Here is a 12,664-nt window from a genome sequence, read left to right as displayed (position 1 = left end):
ACTGAGCTAGCTGCAGGATGAGACTTTTGCTCAAAGGGCAATGAAGCAATTTGTGACTGCTTGAGAACAAAAATATGACCTTCTGTGAGGCAAAAATGATACAGTAATACTAAATGTAAAGCAGAAAATTAAGTAGATCTGATCTGAGTTCTAGATTTGTGCAGAGGGAAAAATTTTAAATAGATCACCTTGGCAAATTACTTTACAGAAATCACGAATGCACATAGAAGCATTGCTGTGAACAAATCTCAAAGATTATGTATGTGTGTGGCTTGATGGCCCCAAGATTGTTGTATAAAGCTGTGCTACTGGATGAAATCCTTGGCTCAGCGAAATTAATAATGTCAATTTCCAATGATTTCAATATGAATAAGATTTTTCCTAAGGTTTCCACTGGAGAGCAGCAAAGACATATTGGGAAACAAGTGGAGATGGGGGCTGGGCCAACAGTTTCCTCAAGGGATGTTTTAAGCTTCACTGTGGCAATACGAAAGAGGCAGGGTCATAGCTTTCTCACAATATTTAATTCAGATGCAGTTTGCTGAGCATTATACAAAGGTTAAAAACGACCTGATCCAAGCTAACACAATTTAAAACAAACTTGCACTGTCGTCAGTTCTAGGTAAAGTTTGTCACTACTGCACGCTCTAGAGAAGCAGAAAATTACCAGTTTTCTAATTTAATCATGCCATAATTGGTAGAGCAGCTGACATCTGTCAGCACATCTAAAAATGATTCTCTTGCCCCTTAAAAAGCTTACCAATTTTTTACTACTGCAAAGGAATCACCAGTTAAACTGCCTTTTTTATTCACACAGAATCAAATGAAAACGTGGTTATTCTGCTTTATTTCAATAACAGCACCACCAGAGGTACAGTGTGACTTACAGCTCAGAAGGGTGCCAGAATACGGTCCTTTACTCTGAACACGGAGCATCAGTACTCTATGCACTGATCAGGATGCATCACATTTCCAAAGCTCTCAGACACACAAATAGCACCCCACAGTCCATTTAATTTAACACATTTATTTTTGGCACGCTGATACACGATTCTTCTGAGCGTAGCTTATATTTGCTCTGTAGTTCTATCTGCTCTGGTCACGCAATTGTTTACTTTAATTTAGAGATACAACCTGAACAAAAAGCATAAACGAAACCGCATCTGTGTTTTCCTAAGCATGGAAAGAGCAAGATAAGAAAATCAAAAAGCCTCCAACGGCCACAAAACTTTGAACTGCTGACAGATGTGGGTTTGTTGTTTTTTTTTTTTCCTTCTTTTTAAAACAAAATTGTGCTTTGCCTCAATACTTAATGCGCTCTTCACGCTTTTTCTAATTAGTACTTGAAAACGATTTAATTCATGCAAATTACTGGATGACTATTCACTTAAACTTTTCACGGAATTAATGAAATTTAAAAATAAACCGATGAGAAGAAAATCTTGGAACTGCAAAGAAGGACGTGCCATGATCACTGGCAGCTAAGGCTGGGTTCTGAAACCTGACGAAGAGTGCGTGAAATGAAGGACACTTCAGACAGTGCTCTCAAATCGAGAGATCCAGGCTCCAGCTTCTACACCACTGGACATTCAAGTGTCTCACCACACATGGCCCAATACCGAGCTCAGCTGGAGACTCAGCACTGCAGTGTGATCATATTTGCAAGATACCTACCTCCCCTGGAACTAATGACTAAAACCAGTGCAGAGTCAGGGGAAAGTTGGACAGACTAGTTAGATTATGGCTGGTCGGCTAATGACTACTGACGCATTACTGTGGTACATGCTAGCATCACTGTAAGATTCCATGACACAGTCCTGAAGCACCATGCCATGTAATGGCATTGATTCCATGCTGACTGAAAAGGCAAAGGGTCACCCAGTCACCCAGAAATCTTTCAAGAGTTGTTTGAAGCATTCTGCTCCAGCAATATGGCCTTTGCCAGGTGCTCTGGTATGGATATGACTGACCTTACACCAAGACTTGTGGGACCATGCACGCTAGAACAGATACCATATTGATTCTTCTTATTTATAATCAATGGAGGAACAGCAAGAGAAAGTATGGAGGGAATGAAGGACTTAGTATGAGAGGTCATGGAAACACTGGGGTATAGGCAATATTAAAATACTTTATCTGATCCAGAATCCACTCTGATGAAAACTGCCAAAATATTCTCCAGTCCTTGAATTATATCACAGCATTTCATATTATCCTATTAGCCTTGCAACATCTCCAAAGTAACTGAATGAACTGATGCTACCCATCCAAGTGCCAGTTATGGCACTAAAAAAAAACAGCCCCAAGGCAAATCTCTCTATTTTTAGCCATAATAAAAACAAAGCAATTTATTTGGGGTAGGCTCACAAAGGAAAATATTCCTCTTTTAGTGCACAGCTAGCCCTCCTTTCCCCGTCTTCAGAAATCTTGCAGCCATTAACAAACAAATATATTCCTTCCTATTGCTTTTTTTGTGAGTGTTAAGAGCTAACACCTAAAAACCATGATTAGACATGCCTTTCTTTCTGCTAACATGTTGTTTATGACTACTGAACTGAATGAGTTTGCAATCTAAAATATGAACCGTAAGGTGGACAGCACAAAATTAGCATGCAGGAAGATTTAAACTGAACATCTGAGTATGAGTGCATTGCTGAAACTACTTAGAAGTCTGTGGGACAAAATGCAGCTGGGAAGTTTCCAAGCTTGGACATTTCAACAGCCCTACTTCTGCACAGAAGAGTCCATATAAACCTTACTATGAAAGAGTGAAAAAAAATTATGTATTGCCCAGGAACAACCTACATAGTTCATTACACTGTATGTTAATTATGTGAAAAGCTCAGACTGAGTGCAAAAGGCATCGTCAAGTGAGCAAGAAGCAGGGAGCAAATAGAATCCTTCAAACAAGGCTCATGTTTGGATTTTGTAGGCAATGTCTCTCTTGGCTTACCAATGTTGAGTCACAGTGATAGTACACAAGTAGCTTGTGTACTTTCCTTATGTGTCCTTAGCTGAATCAGTGTGAACCCCCTGGCTGCTCAGCTGAACTACAGATTAGGTGTTTTACTTTGTGTACAGATTAGAAAAGATAGGATATTCTATATGCAGCCCCAAGGGGAAAAAAAATTCACTACCAGGAGTATTAAATGTTACCAGGCCCAACAGACATAAATGCCACAGAACCATATGGCAAGGAACATTTCATATTTACACACTCATATACCTTCCAAATTTTCCCCCAAAGATCTTGGTGAAAAGTGGATTGTTGGTAAGTAATTTGCAAAGAGTAAAGCAGCTATATGCTGAAGCAAGATCTTCACAATACCTTGCCTGCTACAACTTCTCTGCAGACCAAGGGAAAACAGAGTCCAGGGCCTAGAAATTCAAAGCATTTATGTGCTTGACTGCCAAAGCAGCTCTGAGGATCTGGCTTCTGGTCACCCTCAGACTGCTCAATAAGAGGTCTCAAGAAGGATCTATCCAACATTGCTGAGCCTTTGGATATGATTTCTGCCTCTGAAGATCGAAAATCCTTTGGCTCAAAACAAAAACACTGCAAGAGTGCAAAAGAAAAAAATATCCAGAAATAGCTATAAGGAGCTGAGTAATAATGCCTCATTTACAGAAGTGCATGAAGGACTTCCACTATTGTCCATGCTGACAGACAGACTCATTCCTCAACAAGCTGAGAAGCTGTGTTCTCACTTTGCTGATTTATCAAATGGCACTATGCCTGGTGTTCCACCACGGTGAATCCAAACATGCTGAAGCACTACAGAGACCAAACCACAGAAGTGCAAATCAAATGGAGCTGTACTGCAGTGTGCTACATCAACAGTTTTCTAGTGACGTGCAAGTCAAATACTGCAAGATACTCATTGACTTAGGGCTGCCAGCGAAATGATTGAGTTCTCATCCATGGAAGTATATGTGTATGTGGCACTAAGCGACATACACATTTAGTTTAGTGTTTAGTGATGGGACTCGGTAGATCAGGTTGGTGGTTGGACTCAATGAATCTGTAGAGTCCTAATGGCACTATCCTGCAAGAGTAGTGCCTGCCTTCCTCACTCAATCTGCTTCACACAGCGAATTGGTCCCACTGGCCAGGCACTAAAAGCATGCAAATAACACAGGGAGAATTCCTGCTACGAGCACTAAATAAATTACTCATACACTTCATAAATACTATCATGAAAAAAGAGTGGAAAAAAAAAAAAAAGAGAACAGCTCACATACATGTTTAATATGAACAGTTTTCTCTCATTACCAGCCGCTTTTTAGGATGTATTGATGTTTGTAAAAAATTATGTTATCAAACTGCACTGTACGATCCATCACACAAACTGAAAGATAGGATTCTCAGCAAGGGGCCACTTCCAAATTCACTACAAATATCCCTCCAGAATATGAGAACAAAACTCTAAACAGTAAGACCAGATGCGTGTACACCACAGAAAAAAGAATCCAAGCCACTAAAGAAAATACCCAAGAGATTAAAAGTAATAAGCTCAAGGGCAAAAGTGCAAACAAATAAATAACTTATCAATGCATAGCGAAATGTCTTCCAAGCAATCAATTAAATTTGAATTGAGTGAGAAGTAAAGATTATAGCCCATGATCTGAGATGATCGGTGGCCTCACACAGAACCAAAAGAATGTTTGTTATCCATGGAAAAGAATTCTCAAGGTTTCTGTCCTGGCTCAATTAAATACTACTGTGACAGCAAAGGTATATTCTATGTGAAATCAATTGAGGGCAGAATTGTTAAAAGGAAACAGTAAAGTCAATACAAATAATAGGTTATGGAAGCAGAGGTAACAACAACAAAAATAAATTAAAAAATTGAAAAGTTCAATACTACCTATCACTAGAACTTATTTTCCACCAAATATTTTGACTTTATGGAGAGAATTGCAGTGTTGGGTACTATAAGACTATACGGCCCATAATAAGTATCTTGGATGACTAAAAATCTGCTTCGGAAAGCACAGTGAGATAGGAGAAACCAGGAATTAATGGGCTGGATTTACATTAACAGGTGCCACCAGGAAAAGCAGCACTGTTCTCTCATGATCTTACTTATCTTTGTGAGTCACTGCTGTCAAGAGCAATCCATTACTGTACAAGGATAATTGTTTAAATGAGAAACTTAGCTTATTTGTAAGACTGAGGTCACTTGTAAAATATAAACAAACATAAGTTGTCAAGAGTGAATGTCAAGGAAACTCTGCTAAGCAAGCAGTTTCCATTAATCTAAGTTAAGGACGACCATGGATTGGGAAAAAAAAAAAGACAATACAAGTAGTACACAGGAAGCAAGAGAGACAGTTAAAAGGTAACACCTTTAAGATAACAGACAGAAGGACAAGTTGCTGTAACATGGATACAAACCATGCGAGCAGAGAGGTACAGATTTGCTTGACAGAACTCATGATACAAGTCAGTTACCTAAAGATGTTTTTAAACTGTAGAGAAGAAAAAATTCTGGAAAAAAAAAGTATTTTGCAGCCTTGGCCACAAGTACTCACGTTCAGCAATTTGCTGCACAGGAAAACCCAGATAGAAGCTGAATTCCACCATGGACAAGTTTCTTAACTGTTCACTGACTTCTGACCCATTTAGAAAACCATATCTATCTCGAATGGCAAAAATGATGCTCACAGGGCCCTGACGAAACGCAGCCCCAGGCCTACTCAGAGTTATATTCAGTATCTGAAAAGACAAGATTGCAATAGTGTCAGCAAAATCAAATCACAGGCATTTCTATCCTTTACTTCATAGATTTTTTTTTTCTAATATGAGGGGGAGTATTTTAATCAAAGCAGATGGAAAATGCTAGATGAATATTGAAGTGAATGGGACAGACAGGAAGACAACATGACGAAGGCAAATCATGAAAACAGATATTCTTTTGGTCAAAACGTACTGTACCATGCATACCCAGCCCTGGGTAAACTGTTAGAAATTTCATTTCACCACCTATACACAGAGCAACTATGTCCATACAGACAAGCCTATTCCAAAGAGTAATAAACCATTTAAAAAGAAAAATTGCTAAGCTGATAGTCCAAGAAACTGTCTTCATTCTATCCAGTTATATTGCTTCTCTCAGTTGGACAGTTCTGAGTATATTGCTATGCACTTGATCTGTATGTACTAGACAGTATTTTATATGCTATGAAGTTTATGTAGTATCTTCTGCTATGACTTTATGATACCACAGATACACATTTATAGCACACATAGTAAAATATTATTTATTTATTTATATTAATTTTGAGACTACAGGAAAGCTAGAATAAATTTAAGAAATCAGACAGAAGAGGGATTTGATCTCTTAAGTTGAATTACTGACTTTCCGGGAGGTTTTAAACTCTGTCATGTAATTCAGTATCCTATGCATAGTCAATACGTTTCACATGTGAATTTCCAGTAGTAGCTGCCATGGACAACATACAACACTAGAAGTATTTCTACAACTCAGAAGAAACTAGAACATTTGATCCTGCAATGTTACTATGCATACGGTTTCTTTACTTCTTAATAGGATCTCCTGAGTGGCCATGAGACTTGAAAACTGTCTTCCAACAAAAACTTACTGACTGCACTCAATTCTGTAGTAACAAAAAACAATGAGAATGAGGTTGATGAGGGTTAGGGCAGACTTCTGTGAAAGGCTTATGTAAAGAGCGTAAGCCTGCTTATCATAGAATGGCTTAGGTTGGAGAAGACCTTAAAGACCATCTAGTTCGAAGCCATCTGCTGTGGACGAGGCTGCCAGCTCAGGCTGCCCAGGGCCCCATCCAACCTGGCCTTGAACATCTCCAGGGATGGGGGACCCACAGCTTCTCTGGGCAGCTGTGCCAGGGCCTTGTAACCCTCTGTGTAAAGAATTCCTTCCTACCATCTAACTTAAATCTCCACTCCTGTTCTATCTCTATTAAACCATGTAAATAGTTGGTTCCCCTCCTGCTTATCAACTCCCCTCAAGTACTGAAGGTCACAATGAGGTCTCCTTGGAGCCTTCTCCGAGCTAAACAAGCTTGGAGAACGCCCTCAGCCTTTCCTCATAGGAGAGGTGCTCCAGCCCTCTGAGCATCCTCATGGCCCTATTCTGAATCCACTCCAACAGCTCCATTTCCTTCTTGTGCTGGGGGTTCCAGGCCCGCATGTAGCACTCCAGCTGGGGACACAAGGGCAAAGTAGAGGGGGACAATCCCCTCCCTCTCCCTGCTGCCATCTCTCTGTTGATGTAGCCAAGGATGTAGTTGGCCTTCTGGACTGCAAGTGCACACTGCTGGCTCATGTCCAGCTTTTCATCGACCAGGACTCCCAATCCCTTCTTCACAGGGCTGTTCACATTCCTGTTATTTTCATTATTTTCATCAATGCTTATTGATATAAATCATCATCTACTTGGATCATCCTTTCAAGAAGTTTGAAACCAGCGATATGTGCCAGATTACTCTGCAGAGAAAAGTTCTGACTTTCTGATGAAGCCTCACCGTTCTACAAGATCTAGATAGCAAGGGGTAGCCTGTGGACACCTACTGGCTGAGTTAAGCACAAAACAACCGAAGGCAAAGAGAAAAAGGGACAGATACAAAACATACTTATCTTTTTACCTGCACAGTGAAGTTGTAGAACTCCTGGTGTTGTTTGTTCACCTCCATGAATGCCATTGTCAGTCCCTTCTCAATGCGCTGACTGAAGTTGCAGAACCCAATATCCATGTTTCGAGGCACAAACTGAAGCACTGAAGGTAAAGACTACATATTATTTCTACAGCCAAGTACTTCCACGAGAGCAAACAAAATGAGCAACAGAATCCTCATTCCATAGGACTATCACTTTTTGCATGGAATTCAGGACATATTCTATGAAAACCTGGATAAAAATACACATTTTGTGTGGGTGCAGGAAATTTTCAGCTCATAAGAATCTGTTACAACAGTAATTAGATTATCCAAAGATACTGCTGACAAAATACCCACTGTTTCCTCCTGTATGCTGAAAAACCTTTGCTACATACAAACTGGTTTCACAAGACTTGAGTGCTGAATCAGCCACACTAAAATCCTTCGTATTCAACATCTTCAATTAAAATCTTAAGGGAAATAACAATGAATTTCTTTTTAGACCGAAAACTAATAGTTAGCATGTCCAAATCACAATGGATCCATTAATGCATGTCAGTAACAGCCTAACTTTTAAAATACCTAACTTGTAGCCATTCTTCCATAACATCTTTGACAGAAGAATGAGGACAGGAGAGAAAGCGAAACGTGAGCATGCGCACAGACTTCTGTCTATGTGCGTATCTATCTGCACATTTCTTGATGTATTCTTACCCAAAGAAATGCTATCATCAGGTTACAGATCCTAATAACACAAATGTCACGATGAGGAAATGTAGCTATCTCCCATTTGTTTAACCATGCTCAGTAGTGGAAAAAGGTGTCCCATTCACACAACGGATTTCTGTCTTAAGTTACAGATAATAACAGAGCAGAAAGAGCACATGAATCATACCTGAATAAAAGCACCTGTGTTTGACAGTCACCTACTCTGCCCATTTACTCAGTTCCTGTCAATTCCACATTACTCAGTCAACCAATCAGGCTACTGTTTTTGTTATGCAAATACTGCCTGAAGAAGATTTTAAGTGACACCACTGACTCTCAAAAGCCATTACATGGTTAATATTTTACTTTAGGTCATTAGTAGTCATGGACTTGACATATACTGCTGCCATACAACATCCATGTAAAGCTGAATACTACACAAGCCATCCTCTTGCTCAATATGAGAAAGTATAATTTAAGGTAAAAATACTTCCAAATATAAGTCAAGCATTACAAAGTAGCTGCATTGTGATCTTATGAGCAAACAGAAACATTTTTCTCCTCTCACCTTTGCAAGATGCTGTGTAAATCAGGGTATCAACAGGAAAGGGGGCACTGAACACAGACTCACCTTTCAACACAAGAATACTGCTAACATTCAAAGCAATACAAAGAATGCAAACAACTTTCGCTCCCTTCAACAGTGAACTATCAACTGAAATATGAAGTGTGCTGAAGAGAATATGCATTTTACAAAGTGCCAAGCTTTCCTTAAAAAAAAAACATGAAACGACAGGCTTAATTGTTAATTAAAATTTACCCCGGATGCTACACGTATTTTAATAACAAATAAATGCTCATAGCAGTAGAACAGTTTTCACTTGAGCTCGCTTACTTAATCACAAGACTCTCCACAAGTGAAGAGGTGTGAATCAGTATGAAGCTACACCTCCACTTTGTTATAGGAAGAACTCACCTGTCTGAACTTGGAATCTGTTATCCGGCACAGTGAAAGAAGGATGTAGGGAGAGGATCAGTGGGGCCTCGCCATGGAGAAGACTGCTGTTCACAAGCACATTTATGACAGCTATTGCCGTGTAAACAAAAGGGCCTGATGTCACCAAGAAAGCAAACTTTGGGGAAATTTTATACACCTACAGAAAGAAAAATAAATAAAAGAACAAAAAACCTTCAACAAGAAATTTGGAAGCAACATTTCAGGCATACAGAGTCACAGGCATTTCTAAGCTTAAACTTCCACTTGCAATCTTTATTTTACAAAGAGCAGGAGCACACAGACTCTGACAGGGCTCACAGCCTCTTCTCCTGTGCATCAGCAGTGCATGCATCCTGCACCTGGAACATCAACTGCAATCTCCTCCGTACAGCACATCCAGCTTAGCTCTTCTCCATTTATTGTAGCACAGCAGCACTGCAGCTTGTCTGCATTCCCCAGGAGCGTATGAGAGTTCCCATACAAATTGCTGTCTACTTACTGAACCATTTGCACAGCTTTCACATTTCAGATCTATGTTGCATAGCAAATGCATTCTATAATATTCACATGTGACGTGTGAGAAGCAAAATACACATAACCTGTGTTTTATGGATACATTTCCCCCACATATGTATGCTGGAGAATATCTCTCGGCACAGTTACAATTACAATTTTCCTCTTCCATTTCATTGCGTGACTTTGAGACTTCTCAAAAACCCTGAGGAGCATTAGACATCGTGTAAAAGAAAGGAAATTGAAAGTTAAATATGAGCCTAGGCAAATGTTTCCATGCAGATGCTTTTATTACATTATTATTCTGTCACCTAAGTAAAAACAAACTGAAGGCTTTTATTTATTCAAACAAATTGCAGTGTCTTTTCTCCCTATGGGAATCTCTCTCAGTTTCAAGGACATCTATTTTCCCATTTCCCAGCATTACATTTTTCCTCTTTCCTCTTGCCCCCCTCCTTCTTCCAGCCCCTTGCTTTATTTGCTCAAGTCAGTCACACAGAAGTATTTTGGGATATCCAACACGATGGCCTCGCAAATAAATAATCTAAATGAGAGACATGAAGGCTGTGATAAACGTGCACTCCTTAGATGAAGAGATGCTGTCATCTGGCAGGCTTTGCACTGGTGAAGGGCTTTTTCAGGTAGCCCAACTTCAAGAGGTGTCTTACGAAAAAGCACAGTGCTACTTAAATTGTAACTCACAGCCCTGTGATGGGATTTCTGCAACTGTAACACAATGGCAATGGCAGTCCTTTCCTGCCCTCTAGAAACACAGTGCATTTCAAAGGGCTAACACTCACCAAAAGCTACCTAATAGCAGAATAAAAACCTGTTATCTTGCTCATTATTCTTTCCTTCTTCTTACTCCACAAATATATGCGGCATCCTGCTTTTATAAATGGATTTAGGCCCACAGAACACAAATCTATTTGATATGAATAATATGCACAGCTCTTCTCGTTCTTTCTTATCAGAAACTTTTATCTCAGGATGAAGTGATCTCTGCAGCTTCAGTTTGTCAAACGGAAAACAGCAGTTATAACAGGTAAGACATACAAAGAGAAACTTGTCCATTACTTGCAAAAGAGACTGCTTAAAAGGAAAAAAGAGTTAGAATTACAAATCTTACTAACAATTAGCTGGTGATTTTCTAAAGCCATATACACTGAGGAAGAGTGCCAGCACTCTTAAGGCTATAGTTAGGTTCTGAAGATAAGTAAGCAAGCTTCTGATAACTAGCTCAGCTGCCTGCATCTCTGACCTGTTCCAGCACAGATGCAATGAAAGCAGCCTACACTAGGAACTCCCCTGAAATTTTTCATTGACATTTTCACTTGAACAGCTAATACTCATATTTCCCTTCTGCACTTCATCGCAGTAATGTCACAATAATGGAAATGTAGAAGAACTTTTTAAACACCAGTTTTCAGGTAGGTGGATCAGAACCGGTGTAAGTCAAAACAATACCTATTTCTGCTGGAGATATTTCTGGGTTGTCTCGCGTTCAATCTCAGCAACTTAAGTTAGACCCCAGAAGTAATACAGCCATGTTAACGTGATGCTGTCTACAAGGTAATTCACAGAGAAGCTTGGAAAGTTATGCAGGATAGATGAGAACAACTCATGACTCTTGAGCCATGAAAAAGAACAGTTCCTTCTGGCACAGCTCTAATGGTTCACAAACTCATCCGTCCATCCATCCATCCATCCATCCATCCATCCATCCATCCATCCATCCATCCATCCATCCACCCATCCATCCATCCATCCATCCATCCCTCTCTTGGATGTTTCACCTCTGCTGCCAAGATGGTGAGACGCTACCAAACACATCAGCTAAACTACAGTTTTAGAGTGCTACCTATTAAAGCAAACAAGCACAAATTCTAACATTAAATAACCACAAAATTTCTTCATACCTTAGCACCTCAAAACTCAACACATACTCCGGAGCTATTCCCACAGCAAAAGCAGAAGCCTTCAGTATGAGCCAATGTACCACGTCAAGCTGAGCCATCTCTTCTCCAATGCCAGACAGATAACACAACCCTGCTGTTTCCAGGATATAATCTATCTTATTCAAAGCTACCCTGACAAGAGAGAATGCTTCTAACATTGCAAGTTTTTAGGTCACAACTTATCACAGTACTTGGGGAAAACATGATTGCATGCTTAATTCCATCCCTTATGATTTTCCATAAGCATTTGCAATAGATTATTGTCAGCTAAACTGTTTGATTAGATGCACCTTTGGTACCATCCAACCCATGCCTACACACCACAGTATTATGCTGTGTAAACATCTGGTAGAAGGCATAAAAAATCCATTTCCTCACCACCACCTTATTAAGCATTCTGTAACCGGTCTGCAGGGAGCATTTAACTTCCTAAAGATGAGCTACAAAGGCTCACAGGTCTTAAAAATGAAACAGACATTCTGCTCCCGCACACATTAGGATCCAGAGGCAACAATTCTCCCACTATTTTCACACACCTAAATGATAGCAGCCATGGTTCAGAAGCATTGAGCAGCAATGAATGAGACAGAATCCAGTGCAAGCCCACAAGGTGGCACCTTTGAAGAAAGTATTACACTGCCAGACAATGAACTCATTTCCTTACTTTTAAAGCAGAGGTTTGCGAATTTTGGATTACAGAAACCTGGCCTGAAACCCCAGATAAATGCAGTAACAAAGTCACTGAGGTATACATTACACTGCATGATCAAATTTCCTAGCACAAATGAGGCTGGCAAAAACCTTTCTTCTGTCTGTATGAACTTAATGGTACCTGGGGTGCTTC

The 12,664-nt window shown here is 39.8% G+C and overlaps 1 protein-coding gene across 3 annotated transcripts in view; it reads right to left on the bottom strand.

The window, feature by feature from the left end:
- Window positions 1-12,664, bottom strand: part of KIAA1549 (KIAA1549 ortholog) — a 131,119-nt gene that overhangs the window by 51,633 nt on the left and 66,822 nt on the right. For all 3 annotated transcript variants that reach the window (XM_072345845.1, XM_072345864.1, XM_072345854.1), the window contains exons 4-6: window positions 9,329-9,506; window positions 7,633-7,763; window positions 5,536-5,719 (exon numbers count right to left, since the gene is read on the bottom strand). In XM_072345845.1, the coding sequence (XP_072201946.1) occupies window positions 5,536-5,719; window positions 7,633-7,763; window positions 9,329-9,506 (493 nt within the window). The remainder of the gene's footprint in view (window positions 1-5,535; window positions 5,720-7,632; window positions 7,764-9,328; window positions 9,507-12,664) is intronic.

Source organism: Excalfactoria chinensis, chromosome 1 (genome assembly GCF_039878825.1).
Source record: "Excalfactoria chinensis isolate bCotChi1 chromosome 1, bCotChi1.hap2, whole genome shotgun sequence".
In the NCBI taxonomy this organism is placed as follows: domain Eukaryota; kingdom Metazoa; phylum Chordata; class Aves; order Galliformes; family Phasianidae; genus Excalfactoria; species Excalfactoria chinensis.
The sequence above is the reverse complement of the archived record's forward strand: the minus strand, read 5'-3'. Positions and strand labels throughout refer to the sequence as shown.